At 40.2% G+C, this 20,266-nt stretch overlaps 1 protein-coding gene across 1 annotated transcript in view; it reads left to right on the top strand.

Moving 5' to 3' along the window:
• Nucleotides 1-20,266, top strand: part of LOC119413374 (spectrin beta chain, non-erythrocytic 1) — a 193,832-nt gene that overhangs the window by 58,036 nt on the left and 115,530 nt on the right. Inside the window, exon 2 of the mRNA XM_037680425.1 lies at nucleotides 3,769-4,052. Within this exon, the coding sequence (XP_037536353.1) occupies nucleotides 3,902-4,052 (151 nt within the window). The 5' untranslated portion in view covers nucleotides 3,769-3,901. The remainder of the gene's footprint in view (nucleotides 1-3,768; nucleotides 4,053-20,266) is intronic.

The raw sequence follows: 20,266 nt of genomic DNA, 5'->3' as shown, positions 1-20,266 counted from the left end.
AATAATAATAATAATAATAATAATAATAATAATAATAATAATAATAATAATAATAATAATGATATATAAAAGTAAAAAAACATTGTCTATTTGCTGAATGAGCTAAATGTTTATATATATAAATAATGCATGTAAAAGTAGACTAAAATTAGAATAAAACAATTATTATAGATATAATTGGTTTACATTAGCAAATGTTTAGTAGAAAAATGTTCTATATTTATTTTAAATTGTATTCTTGTTTGACCTTACTATTGCTCAAAACACATGTCTAATTATGAATCTAAAAACGTAATTTAAAGGTCAATGTCTGAATTTTATTTGTATTTTTAATGAAACCAAATGACTATTTGCTATATATTTGAGAATGTATAATTTTTTGAGTTTTTACATTATGAAGGTCATTTAGCATTTCGGACATTAATTATATAAAAATGTCAACAACAAAAAAAATAAAAATAAAGTAACAGTCTCTGAATATTTTCTTTGAGATGTTGCAAAACTCATTGTAACCAGAAGGGGGCAGTGTTCTCTCAGTATGGGGATTAAACGCTCAAGCTGGAGGAGCCAATCACAGAGCAGAGTCACTGTCACGTGACACCTCTCTTAAACGCAGCCTTTCATGTTTAAATGCTGAAGGGAACTTAATCTGGAAATACTCAACCCTTTAGGTTAAAACCAGGTGAATTTTCTTTACAGTAAGCTAAAGACAGGATTTATGTATAAAAAGTTACTTGTTTAATAGAAAAAAATAGAATTTGTTCGTTTGGGTTGTTTTTTACTCTAAAATCTGCTGTGCAGAGAGAGTAGAATCACACTAAAAATAAGATCTGTGTTGTAAAATGTGATTAAACTGTCAGAAAAATTATTTTGTTAAAATAAAAGTATATACAGATGAATTCAAGTTGTTATTAATGATTGTCTTTATTTGTTTTATCTTCACTTAAAACACCAAATAAAACCAAATAATTATTTCAGAACCAGCTCTTCAAGATAGCAGTTCAACAAAATTCAAAAGGGTTCCATATTTTTTAAACAGATGTGAAAATGTAACTCCTCTTCTTCTTTCTTCTGTTCCCTCTTCAGGGGTCACCACATCGAGTCATCCTCCTCCATCTCACTCTGTCCTCTGCATCCTCTGCATCCTCTGTCCTCACTCCAACTACCTCCATGTCCTCTCTAACTGCATCCATATATCTCCTCTTTGTCTTTTTCCTGGCAGCTGCATTTCTAACATCCTTCTACCAATATACCCACTGTCCCTCCTCTGGACATGTCCAAACCATCTCAGTCTTGTCTCTAACTTTATCTTCCAGTTGTTCAACCTGTGCTGTACCTCTGATGATCTCATTCCTTATCTTATCCATCCTTGTCACTCCTAGGGAGAACCTCAACATCTTCATTTCCGCCACTTCCAGTTCTTTCTCCTGTATTTTTGTCCATGTCTCTGTCTCCAGCCCATACAACATAGCTTGTCTCACCACTGTCCTGCTGTCCTCATACATGTCCTGTACCAGTCTGACATACTTCTCTGCCACTCCAGATTTCCTCAAGCACTACCACACCTCCTCCATCTTTCCCACTTTCTGGTCCACAGCTTGTATCTACACTTCTTTCCCTCTTCTTTCATCAGCTCCTCAAAGTTCTCCTTCCATCTTTCCATCACACTCTCCTCACTTGTAAGAACATTACAATTTCTATATTTAACAAGCCTAACCTGCTGCACATCCTTTCCAGCCTGATCCCTCTGTCTTGCCAATCGGTACAAGTCATTCTTGCCCTCGTTAGTGTCCAGCCTCCCATACAACTCATCATACACCTTCTGCTTAGTCTTGGCTACATCCCTCTTTTTGCATCTTCTTATATTCCTGTCTCCTCCAGTCCTTTCCCCATCATCTTTCTTCTTGGCTAACCTCTTTCTTTGAATAGTTTCCTACGCTTCACTATTCCACCACCAGGTTTCCTTATCATCCATTCTCTGTCCAGATGACACACCAAGTACCTTCCTACCTGTCTCTCTAATTACTGTTGCTGTAGTAGCCCAGTCATTTGGAAACCACTCCAGATTTCCTCATGCAATACCCCACCTCCTTCATCTTTCCCACTTTCTTACCTTCCAGAGCCTTTAACAGCTCATCTCTGAACTCCTCACAACATTTTTCCTTGTTCATCTTCCACCATTTGGTCTTCTCTGATTTTTCTCTTTTTCTCTTCTTCACAACAACATTCATTCTACACACAACCATCTGATGCTTTCTGGCTACGCTCTCCCCTACCACAACCTTACAGTCTCCAATCTCCTTCAGGTTTTCTACTCTACACAGAATGTAGTCGATCTGCGTACTCCTTCCTCCACTGTCACTCTATGTTCCTCCCTCTTTTGTAAATATGGGTTGACTACAGCCATTTCCATTGTCTTGGCAAAATCCATATGTCCTTCCTGGTTTCTTTCATGGACACCAAAACTACCCATCACTTCCTCATCCTCTCTGTTTCCTTCACCAACATGTCCATTCAGGTCTGCTCCAGTCATCACTCTCTCCTCCCTGGGAATACTCTCTATCACTTCATCCAGATCCTTCCACAATTTTTTTCTCTCCATTACATCATATCTACCTGTGTTGCATAACAGCTGACAGCATTTAACATTAGACTTCTACTTCTACCTTCTGACATATCATCCCTATCTTACATACTTTTTACCTCTACTACATTTTTTGCTAACTCCTCCTTCTGGATCACCCCTACTCCATTTCTCCTTTTATTCACATCATTGCAAAACAGTTTGAACCCTGCTCCAATGCTTCGAGCCTTGCTGCCCTTCCACTTGATCTCTTGGACACATAAGACATCTACCTTCCTTCTCTGCATCATGTCAGCCAGCTCTCTAACTTTGCCTGTCATTGTCCTCACATTTAGAGTTGCAACCCTCAGTCCTACATTCTTGAATTTACTCTTCTCCCTCTGTCTCCTGACACGTTGCCCTCCTCATGGTCTTCGACTAACAGTAGCACAATTTCTGCCAGCACCCTGTTGTTCAATAGCACTGGTGACAGTTGTTGTTAACATGGGCCTTGACCGATCCAGCATGGTGTTGCTTAAATGAACTTGCATATTAGTTTTGGCAAAGTGTTTTACGTCAGATTCCCTTCCTGACAACCGTCACCATTTACCTGGGCTTGGAACAGGCACAAGAGATGCACTGGCTTGTGCTCCCTAGTTGCTGGTTTGAATGGTTTGACAATGTGAAAATTTGACACATGGCTGTAAAGGCTGTGGCAAACTGACCTCAAACCTCAAATTAGACCTAGTAATAGAAGGTAATATAATTGTCCTTCACCCTTTACAGAAAAACGTCAAACATGCATGTAAAATATAAATCTTTGATTCACAAAACATAAGCAAAATGGTCAAAAGTTCAATGTTTATGTCAACAAATTCAAACTCTTATCTAGAAGGAAAACTTAAGTCTTGTTGGAATAAAATTAAATTGTTTCAAAAATACAAAACAGGGTTAAAGATGAGTTTGTCACAAGTTGTGCAAAAATGCTAAACAGACAATGGTCTTTAACTGTTCACTGCACTTAGAAGTTGTTTAAAAAAAAAAAAAAACCCCTTAACCCCCCCCCCCCCCCCAAAAAAAAAAAAATACATCAACAAACAAACAAACAAACAAAAAAAAACCTTTCTGAGATTAGACAAGAGACCATAAGCCCACCTTCAGTCTGGATGTTTCCCTCTAACTCCTCTCTGTTTGCATCTCTGCAGGTTTTCTGTTGACGTCTCAGCTAGCCAGACAGAGCCGGTCATTGAGCGCAGGAGGGTCCACTGATTACCGCCGCAGCTACCAAGTGGAAGGACTACGAGGCGGCACTGGGGCCGGAGTCACGGCGAGGTCGACATGACGTCGGTGGCGGCGGAGTTCGAACACATGGAGATCCAGCAGCAGTACAACAACGAAGGCGTCAACAACCGCTGGGATGTTGACGAATGGGACAACGAGAACAGCTCGGCTCGGCTGTTTGAGCGCTCACGCATCAAAGCTCTCGCAGGTACGAGAATGGACGGATGAATGGGGATGGATCTAAGCACGGCCTTGTTGTGGATTGGCTCCCTGAGACCGAGTTAGAACTTTGAGAGGTTTAAAGTGTTGTTCCTGCAGTGGGTTCTCCAGGATCTCCAGAATGTTTTTCTTTTTCCATTTCTTCTTTTTGCTTTTCCCTCTTCAGGAGTCGTCACAGCGAGTCATCCTCCTCCATCTCTGTCCTCTGCATCCTCTGTCCTCACTCCATCTACCTCCATGTCCTCTCTAACTACATATATTTCCTCTTTGTCTTTTTCCTGGCAGCTGAATTTCCAACATCCTTCTACCAATACACCCACTGTCCCTCCTCTGGACATGTCCAAACCACTGTCCCTCCTCTGGACATGTCCAAACCATCTCAGTCTGGTCTCTAACTTCATCTCCCAGTTGTTCAACCTGTGCTGTACCTCTGATGATCTCATTCCTAATCTTATCCATCCTTGTCACTCCTAAGCAGAACCTCAACATCTTCATTTCTGCCACTTCCAGTTCTTTCTCCTGTCTTTTTGTCCATGTCTCTGTCTCCAGACCATACAACACAGCTGGTCTCACAATTGTCTTCTACCGTCATGTCAGGATTGTTGCTGTTAAATTTTACTTTTGCAACATTGAATTTTTTTTTTTTCTAGTGGCAATTTTGCAATTAATCTCATGTTAATGGGATGATGGTAAACAGAATTATTTATGCATGAGATCCGTTCTGGTCTCCGTTGTTTCGGTTCGGTATTAGTTCAGTGACTGTTTGTGGAAGTTCTTAAAGTTCTTCAATTAGCTGTAAGGGGTCAGCTCTTGATACAGAAAAACACAGATCTTCCAAACACCAAGTTGCTACATGAAAATAACAATCAGTAATAGGATAAACAAATAAAAAAAAAAACCTCTGTCAGACTATGGATTAATTCCCGAGTGTTTTAACTTGTGTTGTAGAGGTGTGAGCAAAGGGGCACTTTAAAATATGCTACACTATCACAAATAAACCAGGGAGCTGCAAAGATAATACAAAAAAATCAGAGATAATTGATAATTTATAAAGATTTCTAAAATGGCAAACCTAAAAAAAAATATATTTTTTCTTTGGCTGATCTATCGCTGGACAGTTTCCATTCTTCTTGTGTTCAGCGCCCCCACATGGACCCATGAGGTACAGATGCAGTTCTTTAAGAAACACTGACTTTAAGCTCTTATTTATAATTGATCATTGAATCGTTCATTAATCAATATCTGAAAATTTTCAACTTGGAGGTGGGATCTAGGCAGGGGGCTCGGTTCTGCTGATCGTGCGGAGCGCCTTCCTTGGGTAATGAGGGAAACTGTGCGCCTGTCTCATGTCGTCATATATCACCTCATTGTGTTATATATTCTCATGTAAGTGTATATCATCTCATCTGCCGGCGTTTTAAGTGTATAATACTTTTTATCTTGTATGATAGATTTCAATATAATATGTCAGCTCAATCCATTTTATCATCTTGCATCATAATACTATCTCATCTCTTTGTAATTTCACTTAATCAAATAATCTCATCTTGTTTTTTCTCATTTAATCTTAGATTGAGCAAAAATAGGAAACTTAAAACTTGAATTTCTGAAACAGTTTTGTTAGAAGACATTTTAAATTTAATTTAAAAAGTCATTTTCTGATTAAGGCTGCACGGTGGCGCAACAGGTAGAGCTGCTGCCTCTCAGCAAGCAGGTCCTTGGTTCAAACCCCGGTCCAGGGGCCTTTCTGGGTGGAGTTTGCATGTTCCCTTGGTGCATGCGGGGGTTTTCTCCAAGTACTCCGGTTTCCTCCCACAGACCAAAAACATGCATCGTAGTCTGATTGGTGACTCTAAATTGTTCCTAGGTGTGAGTGAGAGAGAGAATAGTTGTTTGTCTCTGTGTCCCTGTGATGGACTGGAGACCCGTCCAGGGTGTCCCCTGCCCCTCGCACAGTGATTGCTGGACATGGGCACCGGCGACCCCCGTGACCCAAAATGGAAGAAGCGGTTAAAAGATAATGGATGGATTTTCTGATTACCAAAAATTGGTGACTTAAAATATTTCATATATTCTGAAAATGAACTGTTTTAATCTTTAACATGAGAGCATTGTGACATTTTTTAACTGCATTGGGATGAAAATAATTTACACCAATTACCTAAGAAGCAATCTTTGCATTATTTAAATGATATTAAATGGCCATTTCACATTTAAAAAATCCTGTTAACCTAAAAACCACCACTCAGTTTCAGCATTAACCTTGAACAAAACCTTTCTTCATGAATAATGTGCTGCATGAGATCATCACCGTAACTAATGGGGTGAAAACATTTTCTCTTCAGCAGACTGTAGCTGCTGATCTGATCACGAGTTGCTGCAGAGTGTTGCTCACATGCCTCACAGATGTTTGTGTGCTACAGTCACTTCATCCCCGTGTCCTGCTGCTGCTTTTTGCTTTTTGTTTTTACGATGGCCGACTCCATCAGTTGAGCCCTGCTTCACTAAATAATTCACCGCAGTGTTAAATATGCACGAGGAGGCTCCTGGTGTGTTTGTGCTCTTAAAGTCTGAGGGCGGAGCCTGTGTTTCCTGCAGCCGACCAGGAAAAGGAACAATGTTGAGAAACTAAGTGAACACAAAATATATGATAAAAAAAAAAAGAGGCTGAATTAAGACGTTTTGCTGTTTTTACCGCGTTTTCTGCTGTAAATGTCGCTCCGCCCTATAAGTCGCATCAGTCCAAATATGTCTAATAAAGTGGAAAAATCCATAAATATGTCACTTCGCCGTATAAGTCACATCTATTATGCGTCACCGCTGACAACCCGGAAATGTGGGCCGGTGTTGTGCCAAAATCGATTAGCTGCCAAATGGTGGCCGCGGGAGCGTGCTCTGGAGGACTTTAACAAGAATTTAACAAGATTAACACTTAAAAACAATAATTTGTTGGCTTGACATTATTGTAAGGGTGTGTCTCAGTCTAACTTTTGCTTAATAAATGCACTTTGATGGTCAAATAATTTGCATTTCGTCAGGGCGGCGCAACGAAATGAAACTGGTTCGGTTGCTTCAGGCTGATGACGGTGGCAGGCTATGGTAATCAATCAACCTTTATTTATACAGGTAAATCCCATTGAGCCTCGAAGCCAACTGTGTCATTAATAGCCACTTTTACCTATTACGTGACATATTCTTGCTGTATCTCGGTACAGTGATAATAAGCTTATACCGATTTTGATGATACATCGGCATGCCCTACTACTCGAGTGCCATCTAGTGGCTGAAAATAGTAGCGTTCAATTTTTTTTCTATCAGAATGAATTAAAACGGTCATATCTCAGCCAAAAATTGGTTTATAAATACGGAAAAACATCCATAAATACGTTGCTTCAGCCTATAAGTCACAGGGCATGCAATTTATGCAACAACAAAAAAGTGACTTATACAGCGAAAAATATGGTAATTGTTGTAAAAGAGAAAAAATAATGGGTAAAGTTTTGAAGACGAAGAAACATGACTGACAATTTGATTATTGTTTCACCAACGTTTATTTTTACAGCGGTTGATGCGGACGAGTGCCAAACCAGATAAGACATAAACTGCTCGTTATAAACTGTGATTGGAACAGATCAGCTTTAGATCGATCTGTTTTCATATAACTGAAACTGAACATTTCCACCAACTGGTTTGAGATCTGGCATCAAATCTTAGTGTTCTGCGTTTTTTTGGTTTTGAGGTGAAATCTGATAAATGGTTGTTTTCTGGATAATGAGGTGCATTATGTTTTAATGACCAAAGATACTTGGTTCTGATTTAATTAGACACAGTGTTATTGTGACATTGAGACAGCTCCAGCACATCAGCACCTTTCTGCTGGTCATGCAGAACCAAAGACCACGTAACAGAGCTGCAAACGCATTATATAAATTAGCACTGCAGAACCCTGAAAGTTCTTGTTGACCATCTAGACCCAGTTGATGTTTCATAGCACCTGGTCTTGACGACCTTCTAAAAACTGGTTTGGTTTCCCTCACAGAGCTGAGTCATCGATTTAAACTGTGAGTTTTCTTTAAAACCCACATTTTTCTATCCACACAATCATTAATGACGCCCGTATTTTGGACATGGAGTCACTTTATTTCAAACCATGTCTAGAGGTGAGATATCAGATGACACATTTGTAACAAATTTCAGCCTGTTGGACTGAAACTGTTGACGACTAGTTGCAAACAGTCATTGAGAGGTATGATGTTTTGTCAGTGTCATCGTGGGCGTTTGGAACAGGTTAAACCCTTTTCATTCCACTTTTCTTTATACAGGTTAGTCTCATTGAGTCACGAGGACTCATTTACAAGAGACCTGAAACAATTGATGTAGACCTTTCAAATAGTTTCTGCAATGTATCACCAGTATGTTTGCACGGACCCACTGCTGCACTCTGACCAACCGAACGGGTTCAGGTTTTTAAATGAAGACCTAAAACCTGCACCTACCGTCTCCCTGGAAGGAGACTGTTGGAGACACAAGTTTGTGAGAAAATACTCACATTTTTATGTGGAACTGCACCAAAGGAAACATTTGTACAAAAATCCTTATAAAAACTTTGGTCTTTTTGTCCCCCTGTCTCAGAGTGGGGCTGCTGAGACCTGAACACTTCCTGCTGCCTGTGTGTGTGTGTGTGTGTGTGTGTCTCCATATGATATCCTGGGCAATACAAAACCTGTGGTTTCCATGGAAACAGCCAGATCTTCTTACAGTGTGGGTGGCTTTCTGAGCCCTGACAAAGCAGCAGATCCAAGACGTTTCAGTTGAGTGAGTTTATCTCGACATCTTTTTGTGTTGCCAAATAAGAATAGTGGGATTTTTCCACGTCCTTACGTCATGTTTGTTAAAAAGTGGTTATTTATTGATCTGAAATAGTTGGAGTTAAGGTGGAGGGAACAAACTACTTCTAGCCTCTTTATCAAAATATGACTTGTTTTGTTGAGAACAAATGGAAAAAGAAACGTGAAAGTTTTATTGCTGAAAGACATTCAGTCTTTTCAGCAGACGTGGGCCCTGACGGTGTCTGCTGGTGTCCACCATCAGCCTGTCGGAGCTTCGGCTGCATCATCAGGTGTTTTTATCACAACTCGCCCAGTTTTCTCTAACAAGCTTGCTCTTCTGTTGCCTGAATGTAACACCAACCATTAAATAAATCAAACTTAATCAATTTTATTTTCCTTATGTTGAAACAGTTCCCTTAAGTTTGAATAAAACGGGTTCTAGTGAAAATCCCACTGAGGTGATTTAAGAGCTGGTTCTCAAAGCTCCTCACCAGTGTTTCCACAGGTCAGGTTAACATTTAGGTATAAATCTGAACACGTCCAGCTGAGAGCTCAGAGCAGATGTTGATCCTTACCTGCTACACTTTGATCGCACACATCAACTCTCAAATGTTTGACCAAAGTTTATTATTGTGCTTGGGTAAAGCTAACTATCTCACTGACTCGTGGTGAACTTTGCAAGAACGTTTTCAAAACGTCGTAAAGTTTGTGAGACCTTCTCATTTCTTGTGCGGGGCCCGGCCCTTGTGTTGTTGCATTTAAACCCAAAAACAGAGCTGCTGTGGGTGTCTGGGGCTCATCTGAACCCACCTCACTTCAGCTCATCTGCACGGTTTCTTTTGTTGCCGAGACGTTTCGTCCTTCATCCGAAGGACTTCTTCAGTCTGAGGAGCCACCAAACCAAACTGAATCCCACAAACCATTCACTCCCAGAGCAGAAAAAAACAGTTTGAAGATGTCCCGTCCAGATGACCCGACTGAACATTGTTGGAGTTATACCTGGATTAATGAGCACGGACTTTGGTCCTCTCACTTTAGTTTAATTTTAAGAACAAGTTCATGTGAAGTCCCAACTTGGTGTGATTCTAACCGAAAAGTTGCACATTTTCTTAGATGTGCACGCACACACACAAAATCTTGGGCAAACAAATGCACATCTTTAACTGTTAATATTGTTTTACTCAAAGAACTAAAGCAGCAGAAACCGTAAGACTAACGGGCTGGGGGAGCGCCTGAACACTTTCTGGCACACCTGTCCCACAGAACATGTAACGATGTGAGCATCACCTCAGCTGGGTTGACTTGGAGCTTCAACAAATTAAATCTCCCCCTTTTTAAAACACATACTGAATTAACTCTGTGTAGTGATCCTCAATTACAATCCTTGATTTTAGGAATAGCACACCTCTCCATTTTTCCAAACTCTGGTAAAGAGAAAAGGAAAATATATAATAACAAACGTGGTGTTTGTTCATTTGTGCCTACCTAAAAAAATGTTTGGGCTGCAACGAGGTGTATGCCTGCTAAATGTCTGACTGGGGGAAAATAAAATAAAACTAGAGAAACTGCATTTTCTGCTAAAATGCAGTGTGAATGCTTATTGTAGAAGAACTAGTTTGGAAATAGCTGAAATTAGCTAAAACACCTGCTGAATTGTAGCTGAAATGGAAGAAAAAGCTAAATTAGAAGAAGAAAGCAGAAAGAATACATATTTACTTAAATAGGTTTAAATAAGCACAAATTAGCACAAAATTTAGGAAATTAGCTTAAAAAAGCTTAAATTGGCAAAAATTGGCTGAAAAGTAGCTGAAAGGCCGAAAGAAACTTAAACTCCCAGAAAGAAGCAGAAAGAGCTTAAATGAGCTAAAAAATGTGGAATTAACTGAAAAAGCTAAAATTAGCATAAAAACAGTTATAGTAGCTGAAAAAAAAAAAATGAAACTGCCATAATTAAGCTGAAAGGAGTACAAGCCAAAATTATCAGAAAGAAGTTAATTAGACAAAAAGTAGCTGAAATTACCACAAAAAAACTTGAATTTATCTGAAAACAGCCAAAATTGGCCAGAAAATGCTAAAAGGTAGCTGAACAGGTAGAACAAGTTTAAATTAGCAGAAGAAAGCAGAAAGAACACGTTTGCCCAATCAAACTGAAAGAAGCAGAAATGAGCATAAAAAAGTGGAAATTATCTGAAAAAAGCTGAAATTAGCAACAACATAAAAAAAACAGCTGAAAAGTAACTGAAAAGTAGCTAAAAAGGCAGAAAAAAATTTAAATTACCAGAAGGAAGTGGTGAGAGCACATCTTTGCTGAATTAGGCTGCAAAGGTTGAAATTAGTGCCAAAAAATTGTGGAATTAGCGGAAAAAACTAAAATTAGCATAAAACAGCTGAAAAGTAGCTACAAAGGCAGAGAGAAGCTGAAATTACCAGAAGAAGTGGTGAGAGCGCATTTTTGCTGAATTAGCCTGAAAAAGTTTAAATTAGTACATAAAACGGCTGAAATAGCAGACAAAGTTGAAACTTTTTAGAAATAAGCTGAAAGGAGTATAACAAGCTGAAATTAGCAGAAAGTTAGAAGAAGCACAAAAATCTGGTAGTTATCAGAAAGAATCTGAAAGGAGCGCAAAACAGCTGAAAAAACAGCTGAAAGTAGCTGGAAAAGTTTAAATTTGCAGAAGGAAGCTGAAAAAAGCTGAAGCAGAACAAAATATGAAAGGAGCAGTAAAAGGTTGTAAACAGATCTAAAGAGTTGAAGGATGTAAAATGAGCTCAATTCATTTTCTGTAAAAAAATAAAAATAAAAACAGCAGAAAAGGCTAAATATTTCAAAACGCTGAAGTTGCACCAATATCAAAAGTCACAGCAGGATTGTCCTGAAACAGCTGAACATTTTGATTTATGATTTGTTGAAATAGAAAAATTGTGGAACGATTAAGAGGCTGAAAAACGTACAGAAGAAAAATGGCTCACAAGAGTGAATGCTTCATGAACATTCACACTATAAAAAATCAGTGACGTTGCAGACAAAGTGGACAGATCCAGATGTTTGTGTGGGGTGGGGGGGTAATGAGGCCTTGAAAAGGATTTAAAGGCCTTGAAAATTTGTAGTAAAGCAAGGTTTGTGTTGGAGGAGGGCTTACGCTTGGAAGTGTTGAAGACTCACTCAGCTGGTCAGTAATCAGAACCAGAACTGGCCCAAGTTCCCTAGAGAGAAGAACATGCATCATTTCCTGCACAGACATCCAGCTGCTGGAATGTTGGGAATGTTGGCGTGACCCTTTTTTTTTTTTTTTTTTTAACTTTGTGAACTTTTTTTTTAAGAAAGTGAAAGTTTTGCTTTTTTTTATTTTTCAGTCCTTTGGAATGTTTTCAGTTTTTTTTTTTGTCTATTTATAGCTCTGCACACACGCACGCACGCACGCACACACACACACACACATCTATATATATAAATATATAATTTTTTTATTTTTTAATTTCCATCACATATATTTTCTTTATCTTTCTGGAGATAAGCTTTATAGCACATATTCAGAGGTTTATAATCCATATCTGAAAGATAAGAGAGACCTTTTCCATCTTCTTCCTGGTTAAACTTTGATTACCTGAAGATAAACGTAGGCAGCAACATAAAAACAAACTGTGAGACGAGATAAAGCACACAGTCAGAGATTTAACTCAAACTGGAGTATTCTGTGTTTGGCTCAAAGTGTAGTTGGAACCAGTAAGAACCTCCTTACAGGCAGGAAATGGCATGTTTTGGTTCTGACCTCACAGGAATGCCATTGTGTGGTCAGGAGGGCGAGGCGGCATGCTTGTGTGAAATTCGCCACTGCAGCGCCACATGTTTGACCCATGAATGCACCGCCAGCAGTAAACAGCACAAACACAACCAAGACAACAAAACAGCAGCATTTTACTCGGAGTCTTCGCCACCCTAAGCGGTTCTGGTCATCGGGTTCCTTATGCTGTTCTATGAGCGAAGTGTTGGGTTAGAGGACGCCCCGAGGGTTTGATCCACGAGGAAAGCAGCTGATAGTGGGAAACATGGCGTGATGTTGAAACAGAGAGCAGATTATAGGACCAACAGAAAGCTCTGAGAGTTGTCAGCTGCAGAATGGTTTGATCCGTCTGGTTGTTTGCCGTGACCTTTGACCTTTGACGGCTGCAGTTTGGGCTGAGGATTGTTCCAGTTTATTTGATGCTGCTGAAACGCAGCACTGAAATAAAAAAAAATATAGTTGAAATGAAAGAACCATATTTAATCATAAAGTGACATTTTTAGTAAATGCAGAATAAACGGCACCAAACATTTGATCTTTTTTACGTTAAACGTGGAAAAACGAGTCTGATAAAACAAGAGTTGTTGGTAAAAACAGAATAAAAGAGCCTAATGCTGCTGTCACCAGTTTATATTCTGTCACGTTTGTTATTTTATGTGTCGGGGGAGTGGTGGCGCAAAGGTTAGAGAAGGTGGGCCTGTGATCGGAAGGCCGCCGGTGCGATCCCCCAGATCCACGACATCAAAATGTGGGTGGGAAAGGTGAAGCACCCACAACTTACTCCACCCTCATTTGCCTCACCCTGATAGTTGCCTTCGGGTCAAAAAAATCAGATCTGACCCGGCCCCAGCCTGTAGCCATCATTCCGAACCCCACCTGATCTGACAAATTAACAGTAATTACAAGTCCGAACCCGAAAACTCCAACATTTTTAATTAAGCTTTGACTGCTTAAATAGTTATTAACAGTCGGCGGATGTGTGTGGCTAAGGGGGCAGAAAATCAGAGCAGAGGGGGTGATTGTCCTTTCATGGCCGTCAAAGCGCATTAAATGCTTCCCCTGCTTCTGCCTGGATTCTGCATTATTCAGACATGGAGCGTGCTCTGACATGTCTGATATTTTGTGATCTCACCTGTTTGGGTCGTCGGCCGTGCACGTCTGCTGAGTGCAGCGGCTGAATGATTTGTGCTGATGGATCAATGGCAGTAGCCCATCTGAAGCTTAACGGAATTTTTTACCTCTTTCAAGGCTGGTCGGTGTGCAGTCAAATGGCTGCATGCAGCTGGTGATTGTATGGCAAGCCATTTTGCCATATAATTGGATCGTCAGCCGTGCGCGTCCGTTGATGCAATCAAAAGCCCGACACCGACCCGACCCGCACATTAAGCACATTATTATGGCCTGGCTCAGCCCTAATCTGGGTCGGGCAGGGCCGGTTCGGGTTAGAAATGACAGCTCTACATTCTGGGCCCTTGAGCAAGGCCCTTAGCCCCCACCATCTGCTCCCCCGGGCTCCCTAGATGGCAGCCCTCTGCTCTACACAGAGGGCTGTGGTAGCTCGATGGTCTGTGGTTGTCTCTCTTGTAAATGAGTCCTTGAGGCTCAGTGAGACTAACCTGTATAAATAAAGGTTGAATGAATGAATTGCTCTTCTCTTGCAGATTTCTATCCACTAGTTTTTTCTGTTACGTTTTCAGGTAATGTCCCAACCAACCCCACAGCAGCAACCTTCAAATTATTTCATTCATCACCATGTAGACACTGTATTATACAGCACCACCCATTTAATTCTTTACATCAAAGAGCGCACACTGAGAGACCATCGAGGCTTCTGACCTCAGATGCTTTTCGTTCAGTCTCCAGACAGGAAGTTGACCTAAGCTACACCTGGTTTCCTTCAACCTTCTGACCTTTGCTCAGGTTGTATTTGCTGTGGAGAACCTGTTTATGAGTGAAGGTGAAACTTTCTCTGGGTGGATCTTTAATCACAGGTCAAAGCTTGTCTCTGAGATTCAGAAATGTTGACCTTTGACCTCTACGCGGTCAGGATGTGTTTAAATCAGTTTCTGTAGAGTTGCAGCATGGAAACAGTGGAAATGTTCAATCTGTGGGAATTTTAGCCTTTTTTTTTTACAGATTATTTTTTCCATGTATTGTCGGTGTTGTGACCTCTGACCTTTTAGCTTGTGTGTCTGTTCAGTACTGCAGGAAGTAAATCTCCAAAAGCTCCAGATTAGTTTCCTGTCTCCACCTTTTTCCAGAACTTCCAGTTGAGTTAAGCTGCTAACGTGTGCGTGTGTGGGTTTGATGAAACAGGAAGTGCTGGCAGGAGTTAGACAGGAAGAACATCTCTGCAACAACTTCTAATATTAGAGCTGATGATTTTTCAGGATGTTTGGATGTCTGTGAGAAAGATATAAATTCAGAAAGACAACATACTTTCAGACACACACACTCCACCCTTTCCTTTCTTTTTGTCTGATGTACACACACACACACACACACACACACACATATGTTTGCCTTTCTTTGCTTTTTAGGACCGTGTTTTAACTTCCATTCATTTCCACTTGTTTCTGTAGCCTGACCCTGACCCTTACCCAAAACCTAATCATTACCAGAACATACCTAACCCTAAACCTAACCCTCAACTCAAAAATGGCTTTCCATTCCATGTATTAGAATCAGGCTTTGGTCCCCAAAAGGACTACTGGTCCTGACTGGGTAGGTGTTGATACCAGAAAAGGTCCAAAAACGATAACATTATCAGGTAAATACACACATATTTCAATTATCTTGAAAAATCAGCCCGGCCGCACTGTAGTAAAGAAAAGATAAGGCAAAACATTTCACACATTCTTGTTTTTTCAAATGTCATGTTTGAAATGTGCTCTCTTGTTAACCTTGAAACGTTCACCTAAAGGTCAGAGCAACATTTAGTTTGTGCTTCAGTTATCATAAAAAAAAACATGTGCATGACACGGTCACTCTGCAGAAATATTCACGGATTTTTATCCACAAGTAGAGCTTTACTAGGAGAAAAACATCAAGCTTTACCAGTGTTGACTCCATATTTATGTCTGACGGATGCTGCAAGAAAACATAGAAAATGTTTTTTATGAAGGGATGCATATCACCTGCTGCCTTTCAATTCAGTTTATTTATATAGCGCCAAGTCTCAACAGAAGTCATTTCAGGGCACTGAACAGCTTCGACCGGCTGGATTTGAGAGGAACGGGAAGGAGGAACAGATACACAATGGCAGGCCAAGAATCACGTTAAGATAGAAATGAAAACTATTCAATTTTAACAATCCATTTAAGGAAATGAGGTCAGTTTGTCCTCTAGTAGTCTAAGCCTATAGCAGTATAACAAGCCAAACCTAACTATAGGATTTATCAAAAATGAAAGTCTTAAGTCCAGTCTGAAAACTGGACAATGAGTCAGCTTCACGGACAGAATCTGGAAGTTGGTTCCACAAAAGAGGAGCCTGATAACTGAAAGATCTTCCTCCCATTTTGCTTTTGGAAACTAGGAATCACAAGTAAACCTGCAGTCTGAGAGAGAAGTGCTCTGTTAGGAAAATATGGAACGATAAGATCTGTCATATAAGATGGAGCTAGGTTGAGAGCTTTGTAGGTTGGAAGTAAGATTTTGAATTGAGAATTCAAAATCAAATTAAATTAAATTTAAAAATTGAATTGAATTTAACACCAAGATTTTTAACGTTAGAGCTGTAGGCCAGATTAACGCCATCCAAAGAGGGCGAAAGACATAAAATTTTATTCCTAAGATGCTCAGGTCCCAAAACTAAAACCTCAGTCTTGTTTGTGTTCAAAAGGTGAAAATTTAGGGTCATCCAGGTTTTTATGTCTTTAAGACATGCTTGTAGTCCAAGTAGCTGATTGGATTATTTGGGTTTCATGGACAAATATAACAGTGTATCATCAGCATAACAATGAAAATTCATCCCATGCTGTTTAATAACATTACCTACTGGAAGCATATATAAGTTAAAGAGTATTGGTCCAAGCACTGAACCCTGAGGAACTCCATGAGTAACTTTCATGCCAGAGTTTTAATCTAAGATAATTTTATTAAGAAAAATGAAAAGTTGTAGCTGTCTTGGTTAAATCTTGAAAATAATGTTATTCATACTGTGACACAATATAGAGATCTCAAAATTTAGTTTTTTGGAATCTTCAGCACTTTTCTAGCCCGTTTTGAAACTAATCTGTAAACCTGCCTACAGCAGGTGTTCTAACTCCTAGGGTGTGGGTGTTCAGTCAGAAAATATTTACATTATCGGTTACATGTTTTATCTGCGTTGATGTTGACACATCTGTTCAGGGCTGTTCTGTACAGGGCTGCAAGACTGGGCACAGCTCTCTATCTGTTTACAAAACTTAAAAGTTGAACAGATGTGACGTAAACGCTAAAAAGCTGTTAAATAACTCAAATAATAAAATATTGGATCCATGGTGATTCCTTGCTCTAATTTTAGTTTTGTTTGTTGTCAGACTCGTTTGTTTTTCCTGATCAAACATTCTAATGAAAACTGCCGCAACACACTGTAGCTTCTGATGCAGTTAGCTGTTTTACAAAGGAAAACATTGACTAAAATGAGTTTAGGAGTCAAAGCACTCTAAACATTTTAAATCTCTCACGGTTTGACAGTTGTAACAAAACTCTCAAAAATAATCACTGCATGTCCATGAATAAGTTCAATTCAAGATGGCCGCCACATCAAGTCAACCATAGAAAATGCAAAAATGACTGTAACTCAGTGAACTTTATGGTTATTGAGCCAAGCCTGGTCTGGTAGTAGCTGAGCCTCATGCACAATATGCAGTTTAAATGCTGCTTATTGTTAATGACCCACAGTTAATTGACCTTAGCAAACACAAACATACGTTTAACTTTAACTGTCAATTTTGTGCTACGGTTTGGTGTAGTAATAGCTGAGAGTCATCACCACCGTGATTTTATTGTTGTTGTGTATTTACTGTTTACTTTTTTTATGTTTTTGAGTGGCACTAGATGCATTTTTTACTATTTTTATCTGTCTTAACTGTAAAGCACTTTGGTCAGCTTTTGCTCTTTTATGTGCTATATAAATAAATTGACATTGACATTTGACATTGACCGTGTACTTGGCGCTAACAGGAATGTGTGACTTTGTTTTAAATTGTATTTTCAAGGTTTAAACAAGTAAAACTCCCTCATTTCAGCCAGGATTTTATTATTTTGGAGTTCATATCGACTTTAGACATTTCAGTATTTGCTCCAAATCTCAGAAAATAAACTTTTTCACCTGTTTTAATAAAAATAAAACCTAAGTAGCTGTTGAGAGACCACAGGGGAGATTTTTCTCTTTTCTTTGCTCTTTCAATTGAATTTGTCAAAAAGTAAAAAGTGGGTTTTTTTGTTTGTTTTTTTTTATAAAAAACTTATGAGGACAAAACAGGCCTCCAGTTTTAAAGCAATTAATGTATTTGTGTGATCTGGGATTCTTTCATTTTTATCAACAATCGCGTAAACCTGTTTTGTAAATTTTATTTTATTTTGATTTATTATAAAATTTTCCATCCTGGCAATAATTCAAAGAAATATAAAATTCATTCATAATCCATTTTTTGTGAAACTGATGATAAATCTTAATAGTTTGTCATTGTTTCCTTTAAGTTTTGCTTTTTAAATGATCTAACAACTGAAATTAATGCAGAGAAAATAAAATGTTGGAGCTGATTCCAGAAAAATGAAACAAAAGTTTCAGTGTGAGGAGCCTTTAGCCCCGCCCCCCCACGCCTGCCTTCCTTCTGCCCAGCCTCTTTATGCTAATGAGCCCATGACATCACTCCCGATCCAAGGGCTGTGATTGGTCGTTTGTAGGAGTAGCCACTCCCGCTTGCAGCCCCTCCCCCCAGCCCTCTGTGCTCACTCAAAGGTAATTTCAGAGCCTGAGCTGCTGCTGAACACCGGTGGACCACGCTTACATTCCCTCTGTCTCCTCTCCGTGCTCTTCCTCCTCCTCTTCCTCAGCCGGCGGGTTTCTGTGTCTGATCGGGGGATAGATGTGTTCCTGCCCGGGGGGAGGGTGTGATCTCTCAGGACGCTGACGGGTGGATGGATGAAGGGAAGACAGAGACGTGATGTTGCCGTGGCCACGATGCTGAGCCAGCAGTTCCTGCCTCACACAGACGAACACAGATTCTGCTCCTCTTCCTCGTCTCCTCTCCCTCCATCGCTCAGTTTGGCCGCGGTGCTTCAAGAAGAGCTCAGCTTTTCATATTTACTCCTTTTATAATTTTTTATTCTGGATTTTATACATTTTTGGTGAAACTGCTGCTGCAGCCGGGGAACTTTAATTCTGCTGGAATAGAGCAGAAAGGAACCGGACCCTGAAGTTTCTCTGTGGAGTTCTTCCTTCATGCCTCTGAGCACCTGGACCGTTTGAATCCTCCTCCATTTGTTCTGGAGTCTCATCATGGAGCTCCAGAGTCCCACCGGGCCCCTGCCCGGATCTCTCTCATCCCTCTCTCCGACTTCAGACTACGCCGGTCCCCTGATGTCCCCGTCTTCGGGCGGCCCCGGCTCGTCTCACGCTGCCAGCCCGGGCCGAGTCCACAGCCCCATGCGAAGGTCCAGTCCTGACCCCGGGTTCTCGGGACAGGCTGCCTTCAATTACAACCAGCTGGAGGGTCGCTTCAAGCAGCTCCAAGGTAAGGAGGTCTGGGTCAGCGTTTGGGTTTTCATTCCTGGAAAGAAGAGCATAGTCAGTTTACAGTACCCCCCCCCCCCCCACCCCCCCCTAAAACTTGTGTTTGTGTAGTTTTTGGAGTTCAACTTTCTACATGTGGTCTTCAGCGTGAGTCGGCGGTTCAGGTCTTATCTGAGCCGCACCCTTCACTCACTGGACCCGATCAGGTGCTGAGCACCGGGGGCCACACTCTGAGTCCAGCCTTCCTCCTTCATCTGCATCCTTTATCCCCGCACTCCTCCTCTTCCTCATCAATCAGGGTGTCGACTTGCAGATGAACATCCAGATTATCCTCGGCAGGTTTTAGACTTGAAAGTTTTGCTGTTAAACTTCTCGCCTGTTTCTGAAAACTAATCTCAGATGTGATGGTTTGTTAGAAGCTTGTTGTTGGAGAAAACACTCCTTATCAGCTGTTCTGATGTGCATTAGTGCAAACCAGATACCCAGCGTTTTGCTCGGCTCTGACTTCTTAGAGTTTGATCATTCCCATTTGGATCATTTTGGTTCCTTTCATGTCAGAGATTACCAAGAAATAAATAAATAAATCCACAAACTGTACCAATGTTTGGATCTGGCCTGCAGGTCTTCTAAACTGCTCCAAATCAGTGGTTTCTAAAGTTAATAGTGGGACCCCACCCAACTGTTTTATTTTTTTTATTTTTTATGAAGTTCTACATAAATCAGATTACCTTTAATCTCATTAACAGTGACTCATGAAACTCTAAAACAAACTCCAGGAATCATGTTCACCCAGATTCACTGTGAGCATGATGGAAATACAGTAAATTATGAATAAACAGCAAGGTGGCAATACACCCCCCCCCCCCCCCCA

Source organism: Nematolebias whitei, chromosome 1, assembly GCF_014905685.2.
Source record: "Nematolebias whitei isolate Nwh7 chromosome 1, NemWhi1, whole genome shotgun sequence".
Classification (NCBI taxonomy): Eukaryota; Metazoa; Chordata; class Actinopteri; order Cyprinodontiformes; family Rivulidae; genus Nematolebias; species Nematolebias whitei.
This window is presented reverse-complemented; position numbering and strand designations above follow the sequence as displayed.